General features: G+C 38.2%; 1 protein-coding gene and 1 long non-coding RNA gene across 2 annotated transcripts in view; one reads left to right on the forward strand and one right to left on the reverse strand.

The window, feature by feature from the left end:
• Positions 1-27915, reverse strand: part of pcsk4.L (proprotein convertase subtilisin/kexin type 4 L homeolog) — a 30891-nt gene that overhangs the window by 2104 nt on the left and 872 nt on the right. Inside the window, 14 exon segments of the mRNA NM_001095554.1 lie at positions 21-200; positions 475-543; positions 545-552; positions 555-592; positions 4713-4816; positions 5830-5930; positions 9629-9841; positions 10710-10882; positions 11135-11223; positions 18375-18451; positions 19361-19489; positions 20463-20558; positions 25166-25270; positions 26474-26744. Of these exon segments, the coding sequence (NP_001089023.1) occupies positions 21-200; positions 475-543; positions 545-552; positions 555-592; positions 4713-4816; positions 5830-5930; positions 9629-9841; positions 10710-10882; positions 11135-11223; positions 18375-18451; positions 19361-19489; positions 20463-20558; positions 25166-25270; positions 26474-26656 (1565 nt within the window). The 5' untranslated portion in view covers positions 26657-26744.
• Positions 100-7091, forward strand: LOC108712461. The gene is made up of 3 exons (XR_001934983.2): positions 100-229; positions 760-808; positions 5234-7091. It is a non-coding gene; the product is annotated as an uncharacterized LOC108712461 (long non-coding RNA).

A 27915-nucleotide genomic window follows, 5' to 3' on the forward strand; every position in this document is an offset into this window, starting at 1 on the left:
TACATTCTAAACATTCTCACCTCAAAGCCACCAGCACAGAACGAGTGCCCATAGGACTGATAAGCGAGATCTCCAGGTCACCCCTTCGGCTATAGGAAAGGGAGATTTTGGCTTGCACATGCTCCAGTGATTGGATATAGTTGGAAGATCCAGCACAGCCATCAACAGTTTGTCTCACAACATGGTTAAATGAAAGAACCCTATGATTGATCAACACGAGGAATAAAAGGTAAAGAATAAGTCAATGTACTAAAATGACAAATATGTATATTAGACAAGCAGTGTTTTCTGAAATACATTTCTCAACAGGTTATTTTTCTCAGGTTTAATAATATTTTATGTATTGACATTAATAATGCGTATTTACTTTTAAACAGGATCTCTGCATGATGTTTTCCATGAGCTTCTGCTCCAAATCTAGTAATCTTAGTAAGGGTGTACAAAAAAATGGCAAGTGAAAGATATGGTCCTTACTGGGGTGTGTTTAGAAATTTGACTACACATTTCCTCTGAACACCTGCAGTCTGCCATTTCTGAGCCAAATCCACCATTCGTCCAGCATCCAATAGCCCATAACCATAATAGTGACTTACTGGAAAAGAAAAAGCAATGATCACATACTGACAACAGTATCAACTCTTAAAAATAAGAGTAGACTGCAACTCCACCTACTGTTGATTTCTCACATAACTTGGCATACTCTAGAAATAAACTACAGTTACATTTTCTTTTTTTATTTCTTTTTTATTTTAAATTTAGGTAAATACAATGAAAAATGACAAACAAAATCCATATCAGGATAATTAAGGTAAGTAATACATACATTTTCAAGTATTATATAACTGTAAATAACAATTTAGTACAATGAGTAATAAGTTGGTAATAAAAGTAAACCTAGATAAGAATTAAATTGGGTTAGCTTGACTTGCAATTGATAGAATAGACTCCATAAATCTTTGAAATTTAAGAAAAAGAATATAGAATCTTGTCCAACTGTTCTTTGTCAATTTGAGATAAAGTACTTATAAATAATTTCCATTTAAACCAGAATTTAGATCGATTTTTCTTGTTGTCAAAAGTAAAATCAATTGCTTCATTAAAACAAAGGATTTTCAACTCAGAAGACACATCTTTTATAGAAGGAGGGTTGCTATCAATCCATTTATTGAAAATGGCTCTCTTAGCTGCTGCTAATATTAATTCAGTATATCTAATTGAATATAACTTATGCCTAAATTTAGGCTGCCGTAACGTTGATAGAAGATCCAAGCCATCAACGTTATTCAATAAAGCTGTTTTAGATGAGAATGTAACTTGGGAAAGTAGATTTGAATTCAAGACATTTTCAATCTCCTTCCAAAATTTTCTAATAAAGGAACAATCAGTTACATTTTCTAGAAGGGCCATCTCAGGTCCACAATGTTATCTTTTTGTATATACACGGTACATACACACACATATAAATATACATATATCATGCATATAAATGTGTAAATTTATGCATACATATTGTATATATTCTCATACATACATAAACACACATGCATACATACATATACATACGTAGACATGCACACCATTTCTGTTTTTTTTTTTTTCTCAAAACACAGTTAAAGGAAAACTATAACCCCAAAATGAATACTTAAGCAACAGATAGTTTATATCAAATTGAATGACATATTAAAGAATCTTACCAAACTGGAATATATATTTACATAAATATTGCCCTTTTACATCTCTTGACTTGAACCACCATTTCGTGACTCTATCTGTGCTGCCTCAGAGATCACCTGACCAGAAATACTACAACACTAACTGTAACAGGAAGAAGTGAGGAAGCAAAAGTCAGAACTCTGTCTGTTAATTGGCTCATGTGACCTAACATGTGGTTTGTATGTGTGCACAGTGAATCTTACGATCTCTGGGGGCGGCCCGTATTTTTTAAAATGGCAATTTTCTATTTATGATTACCCAATGGCACATACTACTAAAAAAGTATATTATTATAATAATGGTTCATTTACATGAAGCAGGGCTTTACACATGAGCTGTTTTACTCAGTATCTTTTAATAGAGACCTACATTGTTTGGGGGGTATAGTTTTCCTTTAACAAAAATTAGAGGGTAAACGACTTAACCCTGGGACCCTAACCCACGAAAAGGGAGGGCATGCATTCATACTGTGGGGCAAATTTCCAAAAGTGAAAAAAATATATATACTTTGCCCCCCATATAATATATCCCCTCTATCTACTTGCGAGTAGGATGAGCACTCCAAGGTGGGACCCATATGCGGTAATTATTTCCTAAATTATATCCTAAACTGGCCCTAAAAAGATCATCTTTCTCTATTCAAAATGAGTTCAGAAGCATTTGGTTTTTTAATAAACTGGGACTTAAAAACGAAAAAACATAGCATATTTAGGGAGGCATGCATCATTCTCTTATGAATTTTATTACTTGCATTGGCTGGACTAAAAGAATGAGCAAAAAAGTTAACTAATTTAGTTTAAGGAATGCGCTCCAACTTGCCGAGTATTCCATTAATGAATTGTTTGTTGTACTTTCCTAAATATACTAGGAGCTTGATTCTAAAATGCAGCATTTTATATGAAACATTCAAATATTCACTACTTACAGCAAGTACCATCTCTGTTAAAATGCACAATGCAAAAAAATATTTCCTCTTTTTTGACATGACATAATTCAGTTGGGCTTATGTAGGTGCATAAACAGGACATTTTTGGACTTTTAGAAATAAACTAGCTGTGGATGATAGGATGAAAATATTATCTATGAAGTATTAACCTCTTAAATACCGTAGATTGTATTATCTAAAAGTCTCTTGAAATGCACAGAGTGTAGATTCTATGTTCTACAGCATTAAAGGGTTTGTGGAAAAAAAGCATTGCTTTTTGTGGTTTTGTTGGATTTTAGTAATTGTATATACATCATTTCGTTCTGTTCTTTGTTACTTCATTTTGTCCATGGAAATTTTGTCTGCTATATATCCATTTGGGGGTCTCAATGTGCGACATAGTTTGGTAAATCTATGCATATTGGGCATCAACCTGTTTAGTAGACCCCTGGCGTTCATATTGAGGATGCCTTTTGCAAGCTTTGTGACTATTTTCAGAAATTTCTTATTGTGCATAATACACATACCAGGTGCTTGTATTGTAGCAGTCAGTTTGTCATACGTGAAAATTCATTTGTACTATTTTCTTTTGGGGGTCACTGTATGCCACCTAGTTTGGTAGATCTTTTCATATCAGGCATCAAACTGTTCAGTACACCCCTGACATTCATATTTAGGATGCCTTTTGCTGGTACATTACAAAATGTGGGGTATATAATGGGGTAAAATGTAAGCTTTGTGACTATATTTAAAGCGTTATGTTTAGCATAGCTTTGCGTTTTGGTAGTTTGCATTAGAAAGATGATTTAGATTTGTCAGAATGTGTATTTTTGGAAAATATACGGTTTTCTAGGGTCTCCATACTGTAAGGCGGTCTCATGGCACATAATACACATACCAGGTGCTTATACTGTAGTCGCCAGAGTGTCATACGTGAGAATTCATATGCACTATTTGGATTTGGGGGTCTCTGTATGCCACATAATTTGTTTAGTGGAATCAGCAGAATCCGTACTTAATACATATATTTTATATAATAAAATATATGGTTTTCTGGGGTAAACCTACTGTTTCAGGATTTTTTGGCCTTGGAATCTAAAGTATGTCGTTTTCTGCCTTAGTGCTTTCAAAATTTTTATAATATACCGCAGGGATTTTAGGGAGTCCTAAATCTCCCTAAAACTATACTTATATGGTATTGGCACATTCGAGAGACACGAGGCTTTCCAAATCAGTTGGATTTTCATATATAAAACAAAATATTTTTCATATATTGTGAAGAATAGGAATTTTTCATTTTTTTTTTGGTATTTAGCACTATAAATCTTTTGCCAGAGGTGGAAATACAAGAAAACTTCAGCAGATTTAGCTCAGTTTCTCCCGAAAAAAAAACATTGTATACTTTTCCTAGGTAATCTATAGATTTCCCCTCAGAAAATGCCCCTAAATTTAGAGAGCACAAATTTTTCAAAAAACAAATGGCATTTCATGTAACCAAAATGTGAAATTCTGTTGGCACTTAAAGGGTTAAAAATCAGCCTGAATAATAAGAAGGCACACAGACTGATTCCCTGTGTTAGTGCTCTTACTCACTGGCGTTCTGACCTACGCTCCCCTGCGTTCCGTTTTTTGGCGTTCAGCCGCAGGGGAGCGCAGGAATAGACGCATGTCATTATTTTAAATGGAGCTGTACTCACTCAGGCGCGTGTAGGCGCCGAACGCAGGAAAAATGCAGCATGTTGCGTCTCAACCTGCGTTCGGTGCCTACACGCGCCTGAGTGAGTACAGCCCCATTTGAATTAATGACATGTGTCAGAACGCCAGTGAGTAAGAGCCCTTAAGTGCAAAGAGACTAATAAAGGAACCTGTGCGAGGGTTAAGGGGGATGGGTGATGGGGAACTGGTTCCTGTGAACAAAGATTGACTCTCATTGTTTTATTTCAATCTGTGGAACCATGTGTGTTTGTGTAGAAAACAAAATTCAATTATACTAATATCTAGAGGTTCATGCACTTTTTCTACATAAGTCCAAGTCCAACTGAATGAGCCCTGTAATTCACATTGGCCTCCTTACCATTCCGTCCTACACCGTTCACTGACCAGTCCTCAGCCTTAAGGTTGCTGGGGTTTGAGGCTCTAACCACAATATGCTGCAAGTCTCGCCATGTAAGAGCTGGGCTGCAAATCAAATCATAAAGCAATGTCTTGTGAATTAGGAAAAGCATGATATCACATGTTTTGAAGCTGTAGCCTTCATATAAAAAAGCATATAAACATATATTCCAACATTATTGAAATAAAAAGAGGGACAAAAACATTTGCCGCGCGTATCGGTTCGAATTTTTTTTTACCACGCCCATTTTTGTGGCCACACAACCTAATTAGTTATTACAGTTTTGCTAATGAAGGTGAATTACCCTTTAAGCTGTGAGTCTAACTTTTCCCAAGGGACCTCCTTATCTAAATTGTTACAATTACTTATTTGCTTATCTTAAAATTGTTACAAAGTATCTTAGTTGAAACTGGTGGCTGTTCTGGGCTCTCTGCCAAAAGCCAATTAAGTTAGAAACTTTGTTTCTTTTTCTGGCTGTTCAGTGCAGCGAAAGTAGGGACATTCAGTACAAACGTGGGACTACGGGTTGAGCTGTCAATAGCGGGACTCTCCTGCTGAAAACAGGACAGTTGGGAGGTATGTTTAAATCTATATTTTTTTTCAATTTGAAAACAATGCAGCCTGGCCACTTATGTACATTCTCCTGTCTCTTTGTCTTATTATGTCTTAAAGCCTATACAGGTATGGGATACAATATCTGGAAACCAGATAACCAGAAAGCTCAGAATTACAGGAAGCCAATCTCCCTAAGACTCAATTTTAATCAAATAATTCACATTTTAAAAATGTACTTGATCTCAACTCAAGATATATAGCGAGCATATGGAAAAGTCCCTTATCTGGAAACCCCCAGGTCTCATGCATTCTGGATAACAGGTCTCATACTATATTATTGAAAGAGGAGTGGTGAGCTTGTTGAGAAGGCTAATTTCTAAAGCAATGCCATTTTTCAATGATTTTCAAACAACGTTTTCTCTGACTGGTTGGTATAAACATATAATCATTATCAATTAACTTTATATAATGTATAGGTAAATAATTAGTGTGTCCTTCATTCCCAAACCAAACTGAACCTTACTTTGCTTCCAAAGCAAGAGCAATTATTCCTGCAGCAAGTGGAGCCGATGCAGATGTGCCAGAGTGTTGGTCTGTGCATCGCATACGAATATCTGTAGTCAGCTGCAAGTAAAAAGATTAATAGCAAAGCAAAGAGGACAGGTAGTAGATGTGGAGGATTGAATGAAAAACATTATTTATGAATTATTAAAAAATAAATCTTGTGGAGCCTGAGTAACGAGATTGCAACAGAAAAGGGACTAGAAAAAGGAACTAGAAAAAGGAACTAAATACCCAGGCACCCAGCAAAGCAAGTATCCATGTACTTAAGCATACTGGCTTTTAATCAGGATAAAAGCCCACAGTGGAAAAACCTGTGCCACAGGAACTATGTCACACTTCACACCTGCTGATCATACGTTCTATTACATAAAAAAATTATGCTTTGGCTCTATGTCTGTAGTTCTAAAGTCTCACTAAATGGAACATACAGTCTTTTTATCAGACATAAAGAGAGCCAATTTAGGGCTATGATCACTTTTTTTGCCACTTCAAAATATAACTTTGGCATACTTAAGTACAAGTTACAGGTTCCTTAACAGTTGTATGCACATTTGAAAATTACTAATATTACTACAATTCTGGGGGGGAGAAAGTAATCTTGCTGTGTTATATCACATTAGTACATTACTATGTAATTTATTAAACAAACAATAATAACAACATCACTAATAATAACAATAATTATGATGATAATAATAATAATGACACATACCATTTAAACAATTTTCTGTTGGTATATGCTTTCAAGACTTCACCACATTTCCCCTAACTCTTCAGATACTAAAGGGAGAATATATGGCATACATCTGGTGCAGTATGAAGCCCACCTCACCTCATAATAAGAGTCCCCCCGCCAACCCTGGCTCTACTAAACTTTACCTATAAATCAATACACCTGACAAACTACACAATGGTCTTTATGCATTGCCACAGGATCACTTAATACCAGGGCACAGAAAAGACTGGAACAGTCAGATTTTCACAAGTTAAAGGACGAGTGAACATTTTGATGCAACAACTGCATATATATTTATTTGGAGTTCTTGCGATCTTTTAGATTCTGGCTTCTCTTTGTGGTCAAAATGCCCTGCTTATCTCATAACATGGTTCTCCTTAAAGGAGAAGGAAAGGTTAAAACTAAGTAAGCCTTATCAGAAAGGTCCACCGAAATATACCAGTAAACCCTCAAAGTAGTGCTGCTGTGAGTCCCCTGTCAAAAGAAACACTGCATTTCTTTCCTTCTGTTGTGTACACATGGGCTTCGGTATCAGACTTCCTTGCCTTCAGCTTAAACCTCCTTGCCCCAGGCCAGAGCATGCTTAGTTTGCTCCTCTCCCCCCCCCCTTCTCTGCTGTAATCTGAGCCCAGAGATATCAGTGAACAGGGAGAGACTCAGGCAGGAACTGATATGACAGCAAGCTAATGCTGCAACTGCTATCCTTAAAAAAACAGAGAGCTTCTAGAGCTTTTTAGTCAGGTATGGTAAAACATTCTACAGAATAAATTTAGCATTCTAGCTTGCACTATTGCAGCTAATCTATTGGCAATAAAATACCTCCGTAGCTTTCCTTCTCCTTTAAATTCCAGTGATTTCCATAAATGTAAATAAGCTTTCACTCAAATAACAGATCCCAGTAAAAACAAAATCTAATAACTGCCTTCTGCATGTAGACAGACAGGATTTCTGGTGATTTTAATAGAGCTCTAATACATCTTCTAGGCAAAAGGAGCCCCCCCTATAAGATATATTGGATCATTCATCTGACAGCCAACTCCTAAATGAAGACAGAATGAGGAGAAACAGATGCTAAGAGAAGAATAGTAAAGATCAGTGCCGGGCTAAGTTGGCTGGGCGCCCTAGCCAACCCAGCCGACTATGTTGCCCCCCTCCGCACCAGTGCACGCATTTAAGATATGTACGTGCACATGCGTGGAGGTGCGCGAGTCTGCCACAGTGCAGGAATTGCTGCCACAGTTGAGGGCACAATGGTCTGAACTAGGCGGGATCCGGCAGAAGAGGTACCGAGGCTGGTGCCCCTCCAAATTTGCGCCCTAGGCACGTGCCCCTTCTGCCTACCCCTAGTTCCGGTCCTGGTGAAGATAAACTTGATTATTTCAGAAATGGTACAGAATTTGCAATTGATTGTATTTAAAAAGTTTCTTATTTCAGTATGCTGAAGTTAATATTACATTTTCATTTTCACAATAGTTCCCCGTTAAGCCTGGCTCAGACTTCCAGTGGGTGGGATCTGGCAGCCCCACTGTGCTTTAATCTAATATACAGTAGTATGAAAAAGTTTGGGAACCCCTCTTAATTCTTTGGCGTTTTGTTTATCATTGGCTGAGCTTTCAAAGTAGCAACTTCCTTTTAATATATAACTTGCCTTATGGAAACAGTAGTATTTCAGCAGTGACATAAAGTTTATTGGATTAACAGAAAATATGCAATATTCATCATAACAAAATTAGACAGGTGCAAACATTTGGGCACCCCAACAGAGATATTACATCAATACTTAGTTGAGCCTCTTTTTGCAAATGTAACTGTCTCTAGACACCTACTACAGCCTTTCATGAGTGTCTGGATTCTGGATGGCGGTATTTTTGACCATTCATCCATACAAAATCTCTCCAGTTCAGTTAAATTTGATGGTTCCTGAGCATGAACAGCCTGATTCAAACCATCTCATAGACTTTCCATGATATTCAAGTCGGAGGACTGTGACGGCCACAAAACCCCACAGCATGATGGAACCTCCACCAAATTTGACAGTAGGTAGCGGGTGTTATTTTTGGAATGCAGTGTTCTTCTTCCGCCATGCTAAGTGCTTTTTGTTATGACCAAATAACTCAATTTTTCAGTCCAAAGCACTTTGTTCCAAAATGACTGTGGCTTGTCTAAATGAGCATTTGCATACAACTAGAGACTCTGTTTGTGGTGTGAGTGCAGAAAGGGCTTCTTTCTCATCACCCTGCCATACAGATGTTTTTTGTACAAATTACACTGAATTCTAGAACGATGTACAGATGCACCATCTGCAGCAAGTTGTTCTTGCAGGTCTTTGGAGGTGATCTTTGGGTTGTCTGTAACTATTCTCACAATCCTCCGCATATGCTGCTCCTGTATTTTCTTGGCCTTCCAGACCTGGGTTTTACAGCAACTGTGCCTGTGGCCTTCCATTTTCTGATTACATACCTTACAGAAACTGACAGTTTAAACCTCTAGCTTTTTATAGCCTTCCCCTAAACCAAGATACTGAACAATCTTTGTTTTCAGATCTTTTGAGAGTTGCTTTGATGATCCAATGCTGTCACTCATTCAGAGGAGAGTCAAACAGACTAAAAATATTTGTTCAGAAAACACCCCAGTACTCAGATGTTCCTGGGAAATGAAAGACATACCACTGTTATATTTTTTGTTGAAAGTGGAGTAAATTATTATGCAGGTTGAGAGGGGTTGCCAAACTTTTTCATATGACTGTAGTAGAAGTAATATTTAACAATCATTTGTATTACTCTTCACTGTTGAATCTCCTTTGTTTACTAGGTTATGACAACCTTTTTAATTTACCTGTGATACTCTGTTGTGAAATGAGCATTATTTTATGTGTTTTCATTCTATTAATACTTTAACATATATTTTTCAATAAAACTTTACTACTGTCTTCATGATTATTATTATTAGTACATATCTTCAGTTTCTGTGAGCTAATTCATTTTTATTTCATTTGTTTTTATGGACAAAATAATGCACTTACTATTTTCCTTTCTGTACTGATGCCACTGCTGAAGGTGGTTGTAAGTGTAGATGCACAGGCCTCACTATACCATGGCACATTTCCATGCTCTGTGGTGCTGCCCACTGAAAGAGTATAGATACTGTTGGTGTATCCATCACAATTGCAGTTATCATATTGCATGCCTCCATTTCCTGAAGCCCAAACGAATATTGAGCCAAGGCCACCACGTCCCTAAAATACAGCATGAGTGAAAAAAAAATTAATTATAAAGGCTACGTTAAGACAGAAATGTAGAAAGATATGTCAATAATTTTCTTGACCACGTGTGCACAAAACACAGGTTACAAAAAGGAAAAAATTAACAGGAGCAATAGCAACATTAGGTACAAACTATGTACAAGCAGATATACAAAATACAAATCCCTGTCCCAAAAATATTTTGTGACTTTACTCAAGGCCAAAAGAAGAACAGGGATAATAATCATAATAAGGCTTCCATTCAATATTGTAACAACCAATGAACCATTCCTTCTTTCTTTGCTGTTTTTCACTTTCAGAGTATAAAACTGCTGACCTATATGACCTTTGTAAATGTTTATTCATATGTCTGCCAAACAAAATTGACCTTACTGATGCCTGGCTCTCTGCAACCCACAAGCCTGAGTCCTGCACCCCCCCCAACTTGCACGTACATTTACACTGTGGATCACAGGGTGTGTGCTTGGTGGGGCAAGAGAATTTTTCAGAAAATTTTAATACAGTTTTAGGGTGTGTTGTTCTGTGTTGTTTGGCACAGCATTTTTTGGAAAGCTTATAAATACAAGCCTAAGGATCATTGTGCAAAATGATGGGGTATGGATTAAATGGCAGTGAGAGGTCAGTGGTGTGACTACCAGGGTGGCAGGAGTTGCCACAGGGCCACCAGGGATATTGCATTGTGAGGATAGAGGATGTCAGGTAAGTGTGTGAGCATATCGGAAGGGGGGATATCCGACCAGGGGGACCCAAGACAAGTCCTGGCTGCTATAGTTACACCATTGAAAAAAATCAGGAATACAAGATTTATAAAACATTATTTTTACTTGATAGGATAACTCACATTAACAGCTCCCCAGAAAAAGGCTTCCTGTGCTAGTGGGCCAGGACCATCTACTCTCTTCCCATCGTCCTCTGGCCCCCAGCTAGCACTATAAATGTGAATATGTTGTGGGTTCAGGCTCAAAGACTGAGCTTCAATAATATCAGTAATTATTCCATCCAACATCCGTATTCCTGTGGAACATATGGACACAGTATGTTACTGAACCGCAAAGCACTATAGAATAACACAGGCCAAGAACCAGCCCCTATGCTCTTGCTTACCTGCACCCAGAACCATTGCTTCTGCCTGGGCCCAGGCAATTGCAGTGGTTACAGGTGCAGCCTTTAAGATTTTACACAGCAATCTCATTTTCTGAATCTTAGCTTTACCATCTGTTCATTTTGCTGTTTTTTGCATGAAAATAAGCAGCTCTGAATATATACCTCCTATCCTAGAATTGTATGCAATTCCTGCACCACAGATGTTGTTAAAAGCTGCTGCAGCCACCTCTCCAGCACAGCGAGTCCCATGACTGTAAATGATATAACAAAAATTTAGAGGCAATCAAACTTAACCTTAGAAACAGAGAAATATTCCACTACACAGCTCTTGTTTTCCATCATACCTTATTGCTCAATAATCATTTCATTATAATTAACTGAAAACAAAATAAGTTGAATGCCTGGGTTAGAAAAGCACAAAATAAAAGTTGCTGCCCTGAAAAGCTTTCTGTTACACACTAGTTTGAAGCAGGTGGACTGGATTGTTCACTAGTGTTACCCTGTGCTGCAGAATGCTATAAAGAATCAGGTCATCTGCCCATCTAACCTGCGCTGAACCAGCACGTAACAAAACTTTTCAGGGCAGAAACATTCTGCACTTTTCTAACCCAGGCATTTAAATTTTTCCTTCACAATTTTATGTAGCAGAGATGCTACCCATTGCTCTGGATCCTACCCAACACCAATACTTCTAAATTACCAGAAACTGTGATATTCAGACAAGTGAAGCATGTACAGCTAACATGACATTTCGGTCCCCATCAGAACCTTTCTGGAAGCAAGCACACCCCACACACAACTTTCATAAAGTGACCAGTGAGCACTAACTTATCATGAAGGTCATAACAAGCAATACCATACATATGTAAATGATACTGTGTATCAGCAGAATCAGCAGAATTATTAAATAGCAAAAGTGGCAAGTATATAGTATATGTTTTAATAAACATTAGGTTATAGTGTACAAAATGCATAACATAGTGCAAAGGATAAAACAGAAAGTTAGAACCTCTTATCAAAAACAGTAATGAAAACCTGTTCATCAGCTAAAACATTATCTTAATTCTATGGCTCAGTCTAGTGGCCTCCCTGTTCTCAGGCTAGTTACTTGCTGACCAACTGGTATGCTATTTTTTCCTAAATCAGAATCACAAATTATTATATAACCAGTTTAGAATGCATGTCATAAAAGGTTATAACACATATAAGACATGAAATACAGTGTTAACATAGAGAACATATATTACAGGGTTACCTATTCCAGCAATAGAAATAGATAGTACATTAAGTTCCATAGCTTGTTACATCTATCAACCAGTGGACAAAAAATGTTTTGCACTGTGTGTTGAGTTATGCCATATGTCCCTTTTAAAAGAATACTGTTAATGTTACAATAAGGATGTTACATTTTTTTTTTCTTTTTCGGTTATAATAATTGTGTGTGGGAGGACAGTTATTATGCATGATCCTGTGCTTATACAAACAGCCCCTTCAGACAACTATTGCCTCACCTATTCAATTCTTATTTCCCTGTTGTTAGAACAAGGAAGAATTGTTTTCATACTTACCATCATTTTCCTTTCCTGGCCACTCTCCATATCAGCATTACAATTGGGAGGCTCCTCCCATCCCCACCCATAGACCAGATCGTCCCTCTCCCTAAAGTTTTAAATGTACCTTGTCTAATACCAAGTTCTAGTCCTGCAGGAGTGGGAAATGCTGATATGGAGAGTGGCCAGGAAAGGAGAATTACGGTAAGTATGAAAACAATTCTCCCTTTTCCTGGCCACTCCATATCAGCATTACTATTGGATGTAGCAAGCAATGCAACCCAATTGGGTGGGAAAAAAACACAGGACACTGAGCTGCTGAAAATTAGTTTACTGAGGAAAATGCCAGATGGGCCCCTGACGCAAGGCATGACTGCTGGAAGTAGGAAAATCCAACTGATAATGTCTAACAAAGGTTAGGGTTGATGACCACAATGCAACCTCACAAATCTGCGTTGTAGGCACCTCTGCCAAGGTTGGAACAGCCCTCGTAGAATGTGCCCTCAAACCCGCAAGAGCTTGCTTGCCTTGGGCCTGATAGGCTTTGGACATCCATCTGCTGATGGTGGAAACTGCAGTTGCCTTTCCTTTTCAACTGCCCGCTGGGATGACAAACGTATTATTAGATTTCCTGAAGCAATTTGACACCTCTAGGTATCGTCTCAGGCAACGCACCAGGTCAACCTTTTGGAGAACCTCGGAGCTCTACATCTCCATATAAAAAATGGGTATAGTCACTTCTTTCCTTAAATGAATGGTTGAGACAACCCTGGGGAGAAAGGACTTCACTGGCTTAACAACCACTCTGTCATGAAAGTAGGAAATGTGTTCCGGACAGGAAGAAAGAGCCTGCAACTCTCCTACCCTGCATGCTGAAGCTATGGCTAGCAAGAACAGCATCTTGAGGGTGAGGTACGAGGTGGAGACAGATTCCAGGGGCTCGAATAGTGGCATGGACAATGACTTCAGAATGAGGGTGAAGACTCCAAGCTGAAAGCACTTTGTTTGTGGGAGGACGAACTTTAAGGGCCACCTTGAAAAATCTTTTAACCAAGGGTAATTCGGACCAAGCCTTTCCTGATAAGGCCGAGAGAGTTGAGGCATTGACCTTTAGAGTCCTATACTGTATGCCTTTGTCTACAAACTGGAGGAAACCCAATACTTGGGCAAGAGAACCTACATCCTCAGTATCTTCATTCTTGGAGCACCAAGTCAGGAAACATATTCACATATTCTGTAATAGGTGGAAGAAGTGGAGGGTTTCCTTGCCTTAAGAAGAGTCTCTACCACTTTCTAAAGTAAACCTAACCCTGCCAATCTCGTGCACTCAACTTCCAAGCCTAAAGAGACAGAGCTGCTGGGTTTGGGTGAAGGAGGGGACCTTGGCTTAACAGATACCTTCTCCTAGGAAGAGGCCATGGAGGACACATCGATAGTCTGAGTAGCAGCAGATACCAATGCCTTTGAGGCCAATTCGGAGCAACCAGGATCATATTGGCCTTGTCCTGAATGGTCTTCAGGAGACTTTGAGAATGAGAGCGAATGGAGGAAAGTCATAGGCTAGGTTGAATGACCAAGGCTGTAGAAAAGCATCCAACCCCCTCGTCGCTGGGCAAAACTTCCTGGAGAAGAAAGCTGGAAGAAACAGGAAACAACTTTAGCCAAACATTTCTACCAAAATAAGCATAGGGAGCAGATCCGTTGGCAGATTCTGGAAAGAGTGATTGAGAAACAGGGACAGGACTTTAAACAAAAATTACTAAAGCTTTTGGATATGGACTCTACAGACACAGTCCCCTAGAGGCTTAAATGAAGAATTAAATTTAAAATGGTTTTTATATTATTTCTACTGCTGGTTTAATGAACCACTCCTTTTTTTTTTTTTCAGATATTAATTCGAAAAAAAGGTGAATCTGCATCCAGGGTGAGGTAAAACCTTTTCCCCATTAATAGGGATAGTTAAATGTTATATTATAGAATTGTGTGAAACTGATACATTGATCCGCTTAGCTGTGCCTAAAATTTGGATACTGTATATAATTGAAGGATTTAGATCTGTAACATTTTTTTTGCAACATTTTTGCAACATTACTAGTATTGGGACTTTCACCTGGAGAGAACTGTTTGAAACATTTTTTGAAACATTTTTTGACACACTGGACATCTTTTTTCAATTGGGGGTGGGTTTATTTGCCTATATATTGTGTATGCACGTATCTCTCTGTATCACCTGACAAAGGGGGAACGCTCTCCGAAACGTTGTGTGACGCAATAAACACACCAGGGGTAGGACCCCCAGTTTAATTCACTCTGTGTGCCAGCCTGATTTTTCTGTATATTGGATTGTTGGGAGTGCCGGCTACCTTGGGCCTTGTGCACCAGCGGAAACTGTTTGAAGGGCCTGCGTGTGCACGTAACCTTTCTACACTGTTCGATCTCTGGAACTTCCCATCTCTCCACCAACATCTGGAAAACCTCCTGATTCAAGGTCCATTTGTGGCTTGATATAGTGTTGCAACTCAAAAAATCCACTTCTTGATTGTTGATCTCCGGAAGGTAATTTGCGGTCAGCAAGCAGAGATTCTTCTCTGCCCAATCAAGGATTGGTTGAACCTCCTGAAGTAGAGACCTGCTCTTGGTACCACCCTGCCTCATGATGTAGGCTACTGCAATTGTATTATCAGAAGTTTGACTGCTGACCCCTGTAGAACTCTGGTGAAAGAAAGCAGTGCTAACTTATCTCCAATATGTTTGATAGAACCCTGACTTGGCGAGAGGGCCATTTCCCATGAGCCCACTTCGAGCCCAAATATGCTCCCCATCCCAGAGTCAACGAGTATATGACTAGTACTCTCCATTGAGACTGGCATAATGGAAACCCCTTTGTCAGAGTTCTGTCAGACAGCCACCACTGGATCGAGTCTTTGAAGGACCGAGAGAGAGGAACTAACTGGTTCCAGTCCTTCTCCAACTTGTTCCAATGATCCAGGAAGAGACACTGAGCTGGCTTCATGTGCTATCTTGCCCACTTTATGACCGGAATGGTGGATGCCATGGAGCCTATCAGGGACATGAGATCCCTGGCTGAGACCTGTTCCTTGGCTAAAAAGCCTGAGGGCAGACTGATGAGGGTAGAGAAACGGGAAGAGAAACTGACCCCTCCCGGGTGTTGAACCATGATCCCAAGTAGACTAGGGACTGGGAAGGGATAAATTGGCTCTACTCACAATTCACTAGCCACCCATGTGTTTCCATAAAGCTGATAACCTGATCCCGATGATGGAGCAGGGTGCTTTTCTATTTGGCTGACACCAGAATATCGTTGAGATAGTGCCGAATGGAAATGCCCTCCAGCTTGAAGAGCCACAATCAAGGTTACTAACACCTTTGAAAACACCCTTGGGGCTGTAGAAAGGCCAAAGACAACGAAACTGGAAATGCTTCCCTGCATTGGTGAAGCGAAGGAAGTGTTTGGTGAGATTCTGCTACTGGGATATGCAGGTAAGCGTCTTGTATGTCGATGGAAAGGAGCCAGTCTCCTGGTTGTACTGCTGTGATGACCGAAAAGATGGCCTCCATCTTGAATTTTTGGACTTTCAGGTACTGTTGACTAATTTCAGATCCAGAATGGATCTACAATCTCCTGAGGTTTTCGTGACTGAGAATAGGACTGAGTAAAAACCCCTCCTTCCCTCTGCCTCTGGAACTGGAGAGATTTTGCGCCCTATTCTGGCATGAGAGGAGACTACAAAATGGTCCTCTGGGTGAATTGAAGCAAATTCTAGGTGATATCCTCTACTTGGTGGAAAGCCAATTTTCGTAGAAATTTGTCAGTCTGGCCCCCAAAGGAGATGGAGAGTCTGGAGGACTTTTTGGTAAACTGAGAAGATTTCGCCTTATCACCTCCCAGGAAGGCTGCTCGACCCTTCCTCCACGAAAAAGGCTTGTGACCTTCCCCTTTTGACCTAGAGTACATTCTGTGGGCCTTGTCCTTCCCCTGGAGACCTTTGATATGACGTTGTCAAGTTTAGCGCCAAAAAGACGTTAGCCTTCAAACAGAATGGTACATAGACTCTTCTTAGATGACACATCTGTCGACCAAGACCTGAGCCAAAGGGTGCGACGAGCCCCAACCGAAATAGATAGCCATGGAATGAGCTACCAACCTGGTTAGGTCCACAGCTTCCTCTGAATTAAAACTTGTGGCAAACTTGAGTTCAGCTAGACTAGAAGAGATCTCCTTCTTGTCAACCCCTTCCGAAAGGGCTCTGTCAATTCTATCCAGAAGGACATAGCATTGCGACTGATACCAGGGTTACCGATGGTCCGAATCCACACGCCTCTTCGTTCCGAAACTTCCTGGAAGAGGGGAATAACCTGACGTCTTATTGAGGGAGTTGGTAGCACTTTTAGGGGTTTTGCCCCTTCCCCCTCTACCTCCACACCAAGAGTCTGTCTCACAGCTTTGATAAGTGGACAGACAAGAGATAAGTCAAAGGATTCTGTGGAAAGAGTCTCTTCATCCGAATCTTGCAAGGCATCGGATAGGACTTCTGCAGAAGAGCATTCATTCTCAGAGGAATCATCAGCTGCTCCCCAGGCATACCCAGGCTGTAAAGAGGTGGAGGGAGGGACAATCTGGTATATGGGCAGGGATGGGAGGAGACTCCCAATTGTAATTCTGATATGGAGTGGCCAGGAAAAAGCTTTTTACCCTATTCTTCCTAGTGGCAGATGGAAGCAGTGTGGGTGATTTATGAGGTAATTGTGACCCATAGGATTTTGAAATCTACTCAAGCCTTCAGGTAACTTCCTTTTTGGAAGGGTAAGGGGGTGTCAGGACCCATTATCTCTTACTATATATAATGTACTTGGGGCTAAATTTGCCCACAGCTTGTCACAGTGTTTAATATGTTCGGAGAAACTACCTGACTCAGCAAAAACAGGAGATTTTCATCCTGAAAACGCATTATAATAATTATCTTGCTAGCTTTGTCAACCAGTGGTCAGCAGAAGTAAAAATGCTTGTTACTACTGATATTAATTGAAAAGCACAATCAGCGATGACCATGGAGCACTGAAAGGTGGTCCTCAGAGCAAAAAACACTCATGCAAGTGTCCACCTGTTACGTCTGTGCATCAGCCATGTTACTTTGCATTTGATATTTTAGAAGAGTTGACATACTGCCGGTTTTGCCTGAACAGCAGCAGAAGTCAAAATTCACATATGCTCTATGCCTAAAAATGAATGAGAGGAGGCATGACATCAGTTTGCAGGGCAGCAATAAAAAAAACCTTCATCTTATTAAAGCACAATTCAGGGGACAGTAGGTATCATGGGAGATTACAGTTATAGTTTGCCTGATGTTTCAATTTTAAAGTTACATTTTAAAAAATATTTTTTTATTTAAATGGATTTCAGTACAGGATTATTAATAATTAGCTCTATTAATTGCTATGTTTTGAAAACAGACTCCGTATGAGTTGCTACTTCATGTGCTAAATAAAATTAAGAATTTTATACTGTAGTGTGTCCTTCTATCTGCACGGTGGAAGGTAGTTACCATTATAATATGACTGCATTTCCATTTGCCAAAGAATTTGATTCTGCCAATTCATGAAATTTTTGAAAAACAACCTATCTTTGGAAAAGTCATGGCAACAATACAATGTAACCGGGCAATTAATCATACACTGTTTAGACACAGTATATATGACGTGCATTCTACATAACGGTAATATAATTATTTTGCCTTCACAAGTTTAGCACACGCATTATTGATTATAATTTGATGGATATGACTGTTACACAAAATATATACAGATACAAACACTTATATATACAAACTAACCGGTTCTCATCAGATGGGTTATAATGAGGCTGTGGGTCTGGATCATTACTATTAAAATCATAACTTGCCATTGGATCCTAAAGAGGGATAAATGAATTAAATGTTTGCTTTTATGACCACAATATATTGTACTTCTAACACTAGGGATGCACTAAATGTCAAATCCATCATTTTTTTTGACTGAAGCTTGGCTAAATAAAATGCGAACCCCAAATATCACATGACTTTAAACCACATATCTGAAGGTTATGTCATTACCATATATACTCGAGTTTAAGCCGACCCAAGTATAAGCCGAAGTAACTAATTTTACCTACAAAAACTGGGAAAACTTATTGACTCGAGTATAAGCCTAGGTGAGAGCTATGGACAAGGTTTTTGCTTTAGGGCCTCTGTTTCACTATTGGCTACAGCAATCATAAAATATCACCTAGCGCTAAAGTGCAAGCAGCATTGGGCAAACCTAGTCCCTGTACAGGTGAGAGCACATAAGCGCTAGCTTCCCAGGCTGTGCTCACACTCCCCAGAGCTGCCTGTTCCATGCACTTACAACATGTAGTGCAGAGGATTTGGTATGTGGCCGAAACATAAAACATAGGTATGGAATCTGTTATCCAGAAAGCTACAAATTACTGAAAGGCCGTCTCCCACAGACTCCATTTTATCTAAATCCATATTTTTAAAAATAATCACCTTTTTCTCTGTAATAATAAAACAGTACCGTGTACTTGATTCAGACTAAGATATAATTAATCCTTATTGGAGGCAAAACCAGCCTATTGGGTTTATTTAATGTTTAAATTATTTTCCTGTAGACTCAAGGTATGACGATCCAAATTACTGAATTAACTTATCTGGAAAACCCCAGGTCCTTATAATTCTGGATAACAGGTTCCATACCTGTATATAACCTCTGACCACAGGAAAGTTGTGTGATATGTATATAAAAGGTACATCTGTGAGAAAATACATAAGACACATCTTACATAATTTGCTGACAAATCAGGGTGGTCTTTCTCAATTCCATCATCTAATACAGTCACCACAACTCCTGCTCCAGTGTATCCTTGACTCCAAGCAGTGAGAACACCAAGGTCTGGCTGTACATCATTATTCTAAGAATCAAGTTGAGGGAATATGTTAACTGGTAATGGTAGCTTTATTTTCCATCATCTAATACAATCACCACAACTCCTGCTCCAGTGTATCCTTGACTCCAAGCAGTGAGAACACCAAGGTCTGGCTGTACATCATTATTCTAAGAATCAAGTTGAGGGAATATGTTAACTGGTACTGGTAGCTTTATTTTTGTTAAATATATCCTTGTTGACATAATAGTACTGCAATATTGGTTGAAAATGGCAATAATTTAACCAATGAAGTGCCACAGAATGGCAAATGAGTACTTTTCAATTTGGCAATACACCAGGAATAACCACATACTGCTTCCTTTTGATATGGGAAGCTCTACATGTGATATACAAAACATGCCAATTCTTGGTTTGGGGACCAACACAGCTTCCAATGAATATGCCTTTATTTAAAGTATAAAAAAACAATAAAATATGTAACCATATTTAATGTAAAACAGTGAATCTTTAACTCTTACTTTTTCACATGCTTAGTGGGCAACTTTCTATAACAAGCATGACATTTAAAAGCCAGTGCAACTCAGTTTTATATACCAGTCCTCTAGGGTCATTGGCCCTATACTTATGTTATGTAAAGTTATGTATCTTAAAGTTATGTATAGGGCTCATTTGTGTGACCGAGACCTCTGTTCTGTTACATTGCAAAGTGCAAAGTTGTATTCTTATTTATACATTTTTGTTTTGCATCTTTAATTACATTCCCAATTCCCATCAATATATCTTAAGAAATGTAAAGAATAAATATGAATGAATGCATGAAATGAATTATGAAAGCTCCATGCCTACCTCAAACTGATAAATGCTAAAATTCTCTCTATTTTCTCCAAAATTAAAAGAAGGATGTTGGTCCTAGCAAGATTCATAATAACTACTGCCACACATTTATAGGGGACTGTCTCATCGACCATAGATCTATAATGTAAGTAAAACATCATACCAGGTACCACTGCTTCGTAAAACAAGGGTCTGTGGGCACCATTTTGAATTGTCTTTTATACCGTTGCTTAATAGTCTGCTGTTGAAACCAGTGAACCTGAAGCGAAACAAAGCAAGGTTAATCTTACATCTCAGCTGTGCAAAAAACTTAAGGTGGCCATAGACACACGGATCCTATCGTACGAATCGAGGATTCGTACGATTTTCGGATCGTGTGTGGCGTGTGCCGACATGTTTCGTCCGGCCGAGATTGGTCGTTTGGTCGATCGGTCAGGTTTGATTTTGACCCGACCGATCCCGCCGGAACCCAGGGCACATCGTAATCGGATCGTTCGGCCATACGGCTGAACAATCAGATTACACCCGATATAGCCATGCTTGTTAATTGCATATCGGGGAAAGATCCGGTCGTTTGGCGATGTTGCCAAACGAGTGGATCTTTGTATCTATGGCCACCTTTAATGACAACAGAAAAAAAATCAGTTTACACCTCCTCAAGCTAACAAACAAATGTAATTAGCATCAGAATGTTATAATCAGTCCTGTAGCATCACCTTATTTGACAGGCAAACCTATTTTACTGCTTGATGATTTGAGATAAAACTAAGCTTATTAAATAGCTGTCCAGGGCGCAATGAGAATGTGCATAGTCACTGACATTCAAAAAAAAATGTCAAGATGGTTAGCTCCTGTGTCAACTCTGAAGACCTAAGTGCCTAAAACTCTTTATGTCATAGTTTAACAATACATTTTTTGGGTGTAAAAATGCCCAAAATCTCCTTGCATTGTACCCTGTGAGAATAACCTGAAAGAGCTATCACCAGCACAAGGAAACTGTGGCAAAAAATGCGATAGCAGATGTAAAAGAAATGTCCAGTGGTCTGTTTTAACCTGTGTTAATGTGTGTTTTTCAAAAAACATTTTTGCCAAACATGTAATATCACATGCCATGTCAAAGTACATGAAAGGCACAGACAGGTCAGTTAGCTAAAAGGCTGCAAGATTTTTTGGACTGGCAATATCTTTATAGACTGCTTAATCTGCTGAGGTTGTAAGCAAGCCATATTCATCCACTTATCTTGTGTAACTACTCAGAAACAATGGTTTCACATGGAGATTATACCACTACACCAAAATGTGTATATCCCCTTTACCTTACTACACATTTGCCATTTAGGTGACAACCCATGACCTTCTGCATCAGGTGTCTCCAACCTTTTTTTACCCGTGAGCCACATTCAGATGTAAAAAGAGTTGGGGAGGAATGCATGCATAAAATGTTTCTGGGTGGTGCAAAATAAAGTGATTGGTGGTAGCTACTATGTGGACTGGCAGCCTACAGAAGGCTCTGTTTGGCAGTACATCTGGTTTTTATGCAACCAAAACTTGCCTCCAAGCCAAGAATTAAAAAAGAAGCAACTGCTTTTAGGCCACTGGAAGCAGCATCCAAGGGGTTGGTGAGCAACATGTTGATCTTGAGCCACTAGTTGGGGATCAATGTCCTACAGCAAGGCATAAATCACATGACAAGCCAGAGCAAGTTTGTGTTCAGCACCTAAAACATGCAGTCTGTAGCCTGGAAAGGAAGACATTTTAATCTCCCACCCCAAGCTTGTAAACATACCTAAATATAGGATATAATAAACCATTTCAGCTATAACTTGAATTCGAAAAGGTGTCTATTACTTAAAGGGATCCTGTCATCAGAAAACATGTTTTTTTTCAAAACGCTTCAGTTAATAGTGCTACTCCAGCAGACTTCTGCACTGAAATCCATTTCTCAAAAGAGCAAACAGATTTTTTTAAATTCAATTTTGAAATCTGACACGGGGCTAGACATTTTGTCAATTTCCCAGCTGCCCTTGGTCATGTGACTTGTGCCTGCACCTTAGGAGAGAAATGCTTTCTGGCGGGCTGCTGTTTTTCCTTCTCAATGTAACTGAATGTGTCTCAGTGGGACATGAGTTTTTATTGAGTGTTGTTCTTAGATCTACCAGGCAGTTGTTATCTTGTGTTAGGGAGCGGCTATCTCGTTACCTTCCCATTCTTCTTTTGTTTGGCTGCTGGGGGGGAAAGGGAGGGGGGTGATATCACTCCAACTTGCTATACAGCAGTAAAGAGTGATTGAAGTTTATCACAGCACAAGTCACATGACTTGGGGAAGCTGGGAAATTGACAATATGTCTAGCCCCATTCATTTTGAAAAAAAATTTTTTTTCCCATGACAGTATCCCTTTAAGTACAGCACAGACCATGAATGGCACAGCACATTATCTGTTACCTAGATATAGCTCAGCAAATCAGCGGTAACTAAAACACTTCAGGAAATAAAGAATTTTACTATGATGCTACGATTATTTTAGCTGCCACCTGAAAATGCCAGAATGAAGGAGTTATCACTCTAGGGAAAGGAAAGGTACATGTTCAGTTAGCATAGGACTGTTAATCAAATAAAGTATTAAATAGGTTGTTCACCTTTAAATTAGCTTTTAGTATGAGACAGTGAGTGATATTCTGAGACAATTTTGGTTTTTAAGTTATTTAGCTTTTTATTCAGCAGCTCTTCAGTTTGCAATATGGTTGCGAAGATCTATATTACCAGTAATCCATTCATTGATTTGAATAAGAAACTGGAATATGAACAGGAAAGAAGGAATAAAGAAATGAGTAATAAAATTAGTAATAAAAAGTAACAATAAATCAGCAGCCTTACAAAGCATTTGTTTTAGACGGGGTCAGTGACCCCCATTTGAAAGCTGAAAAAAAGTCAGAAGAAGGAGGACAAATTATTCAAAAACTATTAAAAAAATGAAGCACACTTGAAAAGTTGTTTAGACTTTCTATATTAAAAGTTAGGTAAACCACCCCTTTAATAGCACCATCATTTAGCCATGTATCTTTTAAAGGAAAACTATACCCCCCAAACAATGTAGGTCTCTATTAAAAGATACTGAGTAAAACAGCTCATAAGTAAAACCTTGCTTCATGTAAATGAACCATTATCATAATAATATACTTTTTTAGTAGTATGTGCCATTGGGTAATCATAAATAGAAAATTGCCATTTTAAAAAATAAGGGCCGCCCCCTGAGATCGTAAGATTCACTGTGCACACATACAAACCACATGTAAGGTCACATGAGCCAATTAACAGACAGAGTTCTGCCTTTTGCTTCAACACTTCTTCCTGTTACAGTTAGTGTTGTAGTATTTCTGGTCAGGTGATCTCTGAGGCAGCACAGATAGAGTCACGAAATGGTGGTTCAAGGCAAGAGATGTAAAAGGGCAATATTTATGTAAATATATATTCCAGTTTGGTAAGGTTCTTTAATATGTCATTCAATTTGATATAAACTATCTGTTGCTTAAGTATTAATTTTGGGGGTATAGTTTTCCTTTAAGGGAGAGACACTAAGAGCAAGTCAGAAGCTAATACATTACATTAAAACATTCAGCTGTTATTTGTATACAGCAAATCAAATTACTGAAATGAGATCAATCAACACTTTCAACCCAGGAAGTACATATTTACTCTCACACACAGGAAGGCATACCAGCATTCACACACTAAGGCATCAGTGGACAAATAGAAAATAAAAAATATAGAATAGACATGTACAAAACAAGTGATACCAGTAGGCAATGATAGACACAAACATATATCAGGAAGTCACCTCTTATTAAGGAAAAATATTGCAGGTAACAATACAGAGCAGACTGGAAAGACACACAAGAATAGCGATATTCATGTACACACATGACATGCTAATCAACAATCACTTGCTTTTATTCGAACAAAGACTGTAATAATGTACAATACATAGATTAAGGTAGCTACGTAATATACGTTTTTTTGCTTGGCCTTTATTAGAATTTAGTTTTAATAAACCACCTGCCGCAATCCCCTCTGGTGTAATGGTGTTTGTTACCTACTGCAGAGCATAGAATGGTAAAAATAAATATGCACAAAAAAGTAAAAATAAATATTATATTAAGACAAACATATGTCTTGCTGCATTTAATAAGTGAATGTATATGTTTCAACTTACATATAAATTCAATTTAAGAACAAACCTGCAGATCTTATCTCATACAACAAAACATGTCACAAAGTACTTTTTACAGGTTATTTGGATATTATATAATTTACAGTCTGGTGACATAGAGAAAAGACCTAACTGTAAATGATATAGTGAATAAAGTACCCCGTTTTGTAAAATATAAGGATATTATAAGTTACTGAGGAATTGCATGACCATAAAAAGTACGAGGCAGAAGACGAATGTTTTAATACAGGCCATGGAACTCTGAGGTGATCTTTAATATCCAAATTTTTTGCAACAGGGGGTACTTTATTTATTAGAATACACAGGTTTCAGTGAATCATGTGACAGAAATGACACAACTAAGCTCTGATTATAACCGATGACATCCCTAAGCACCGTTTATAAGGGTATAATTTACAGGATTTTCATGGCTCTTGTGTATTATATATATATATATATATATATATATATATATATATATAGCTATATATATATATATATATATATATATATATTATATATATATAGATATATATAGATATATATATATAAATATATATATATACACATGTGTGTATATTAGGCAACATCACAAAAATTCACCAGGGCTCTTATTAAATATATATACATAGTGTAAGAAAAAACTCTTAGAAATCACCATAGGTTCCTTTTTTAGTTGGATCCCTTTACTCCTGTGCAGACTGGAGGATCTCTTCTGCACACTGCGGTGCTGCAAATGATATAAGTCACTGCCATGCAGAACCTGTCAGAATAAAGATAATTAAACTATTCAAATGAAGGATTCCACAACTATGGTTGTAATTGTAATATTTTAAAAATCACATACTTTGCACTGGGTATTGTTAACTATAGCAGTCGATCAGAGGTTGGCATCTAGTATTCACTTGTTTAAAATCTGACTGGTTGTCATGGGTTACCAGTCCTATGCAAACTTTGCAACTTCTATTACATTATACCATGAATAAAAAAGAAAAAATGTGAATTCCGTAAAGGAATAAGAAAGATTAATGAAAAGATCTAATGTATATCAATCTCTTCTTCAAAGTCAGGGGTGGGCCAAACCCTATTTTAGATTCCCTACTTTTATTTATCTACTAACTACAAGAGCAACTAATAATTAATGTGATACATAACATCAAGTTTTCTGATTTTACTCTACTGCAGATGCATGAGTTTGTCTGCACTACAGCCAAGGAAAGCTAAATAAATATAACATGAACCCCAAATCGGTGCATTGCATGTATTCTTAGTTACAGATGGAGAGAAAGAAAGTGACATTGGTGAAACAGAGAGTATAAAGTAGCCTTGTCTAACTACCCACTACAATTTACTTACATTGAATTACTTTAAATGACCCTTTCCAATTGTTATTTACCTCCTATATCATATAAGACATAGTTTTTACATATTAACATTAATTCAAGCACTGGTTAATTATCCAAGTGACAATGAATTTCTGTCTGCATAAACTAACCTATTGACAGCCCTCCTAGCACATACAGAGTAGCCCAGTAACTCCCATAGAAAACTTCTTTCCCAGGGATATTGCTCCCACCATGTACCAGAACGGGCCAGGGATCCTGTCTTGACCAGTGGCTACATCATAATTAGGGTGCAAACCTGTACAATATGTAATATAAATGTTTCCACAAAATGAGGAAGAGTGAAGTTCAGCCGTACCTACATTATAGCTAGGCAGGCAAAGCACTTATAGCATATATAAAATATAAAAACAAAAGCTAAAACATTCGATTAGAAACCTAGATTATTTGGAGCATATAAAAAATTATGCTGCTGGCAAATGTTATAATATCTGTGTCAAAGTTTCAAAAATAGAACTCCTGGAAATGATCGATGGAGCATACAATAATATTACAACCTACTGCAATAGATTGATGATAAAACCATTGGAAGAGACACATACAAGAGGCCAGTATTTTCTTACCTGCCCTAAATTGATGAAACCCAGCTTCTTGGTAATCCTCTCCACCTCATCAGGACCAGCAGGAACATGTACCGCCCAGCTATTTGTGTAAATCTTTATCGAAGAGGCCCAGTGAAGTCCGAAAATTACAAACACCATGGGCCCTGTGATCATGCTCTTCCTTGGCACTACCCAAACTGGCATGGGAGTAGTACTTGTCTCAGTGCAGTCGCACAAACTGACCAATTACAGCCTGCTGGCCACACTGTCGCTATCAATAAATGTCCTTGTACTTGGAAAGAGATGGGATAAAAGCAGAAAAAGTGTTACTGAAAAGGAGCGGGTATTACCTGCAGAGAAGAAATCCAATACCTCAATCTTAGGTGAATAAATAAGTCTTCGGACAATATATTATCACTGTAGTTAATGATTTGGAATGTACAGAGAAATTTCAGTGAAAGGAACCTCCTTGGAAGAATATAAGGGGTCTACAGAAACAATAACTTGAGAGGAAAAACAGCATTATCAATTGTCAGAGGAATTCAAATATACAGAATAGGAATTCAGAAATACAGTATTTCTGAGCCTACATCATTGCAGGTGATAAGTAACTAAATATTCCAGCATCGTCGCACAGACAAAAGCTGTCAAGCCATGCTATAAATTGATTCAACAACTGGAAAAAGGAAAAAACTCTCCAATGGTAGAGGGATGATGTAGAATAAATTATATGGCTTGGTTAGATTATAACATGGTGCAAGAAATATGTCAGCTGGCCCTACACAGAATGATCTTCTAAAGTACCAGATCTTTGATCGATTTGATTAAAACAGTGACAATTTAAGTCAGGCTGAACATTGGTTAATCACTTTAAACAAGGCCACTTTACAGTGTAGCATACAAGGGAATATAGAGCGTGCATCCAATCACCAAACACAGATGGAACGCAACATTAGACAATTGGAGTAAAGTAAGTCATCACTTCAACAATGCTTAATTCACAAGAGCCTTACTCAATCATTTATTTTTGTGCTTTGACACTGAATTGTAGATCTGAGTGCAAGTTTATTCATTTGGAGTACAATTTCAAAATCACACAAATCTATCTCTACAACTTATGACAGTTGAACAATTGTGTATTTTTTGGCAATATTAATACAAATTTGCTTACATTGATAAGATCAAATGCAGGAAAATGGGATTACATATTTGAAGCTACATTCCACCACCAATGATTTTCTTGTGTAGTCAATTATTTGACTCCAATTTAATGACAACTTGCTCTTAAGGACACTTTTATGAAATCCCCCTAAGAGCCCCTTAATTCCCATCAGGTTTATAAAATATTGTCAAAAACTTAATATAATTAGAAGAATACCACCCCAAATGTCTTCCTAGATGGCCTTCAGACTGTGTCCCCTGTATCTGAGGCACTAAAATTTGCAGAGTCTGGGTGTGCTCCC

Source organism: Xenopus laevis, chromosome 1L (assembly GCF_017654675.1).
Source record: "Xenopus laevis strain J_2021 chromosome 1L, Xenopus_laevis_v10.1, whole genome shotgun sequence".
Lineage (NCBI taxonomy): Eukaryota > Metazoa > Chordata > Amphibia > Anura > Pipidae > Xenopus > Xenopus laevis.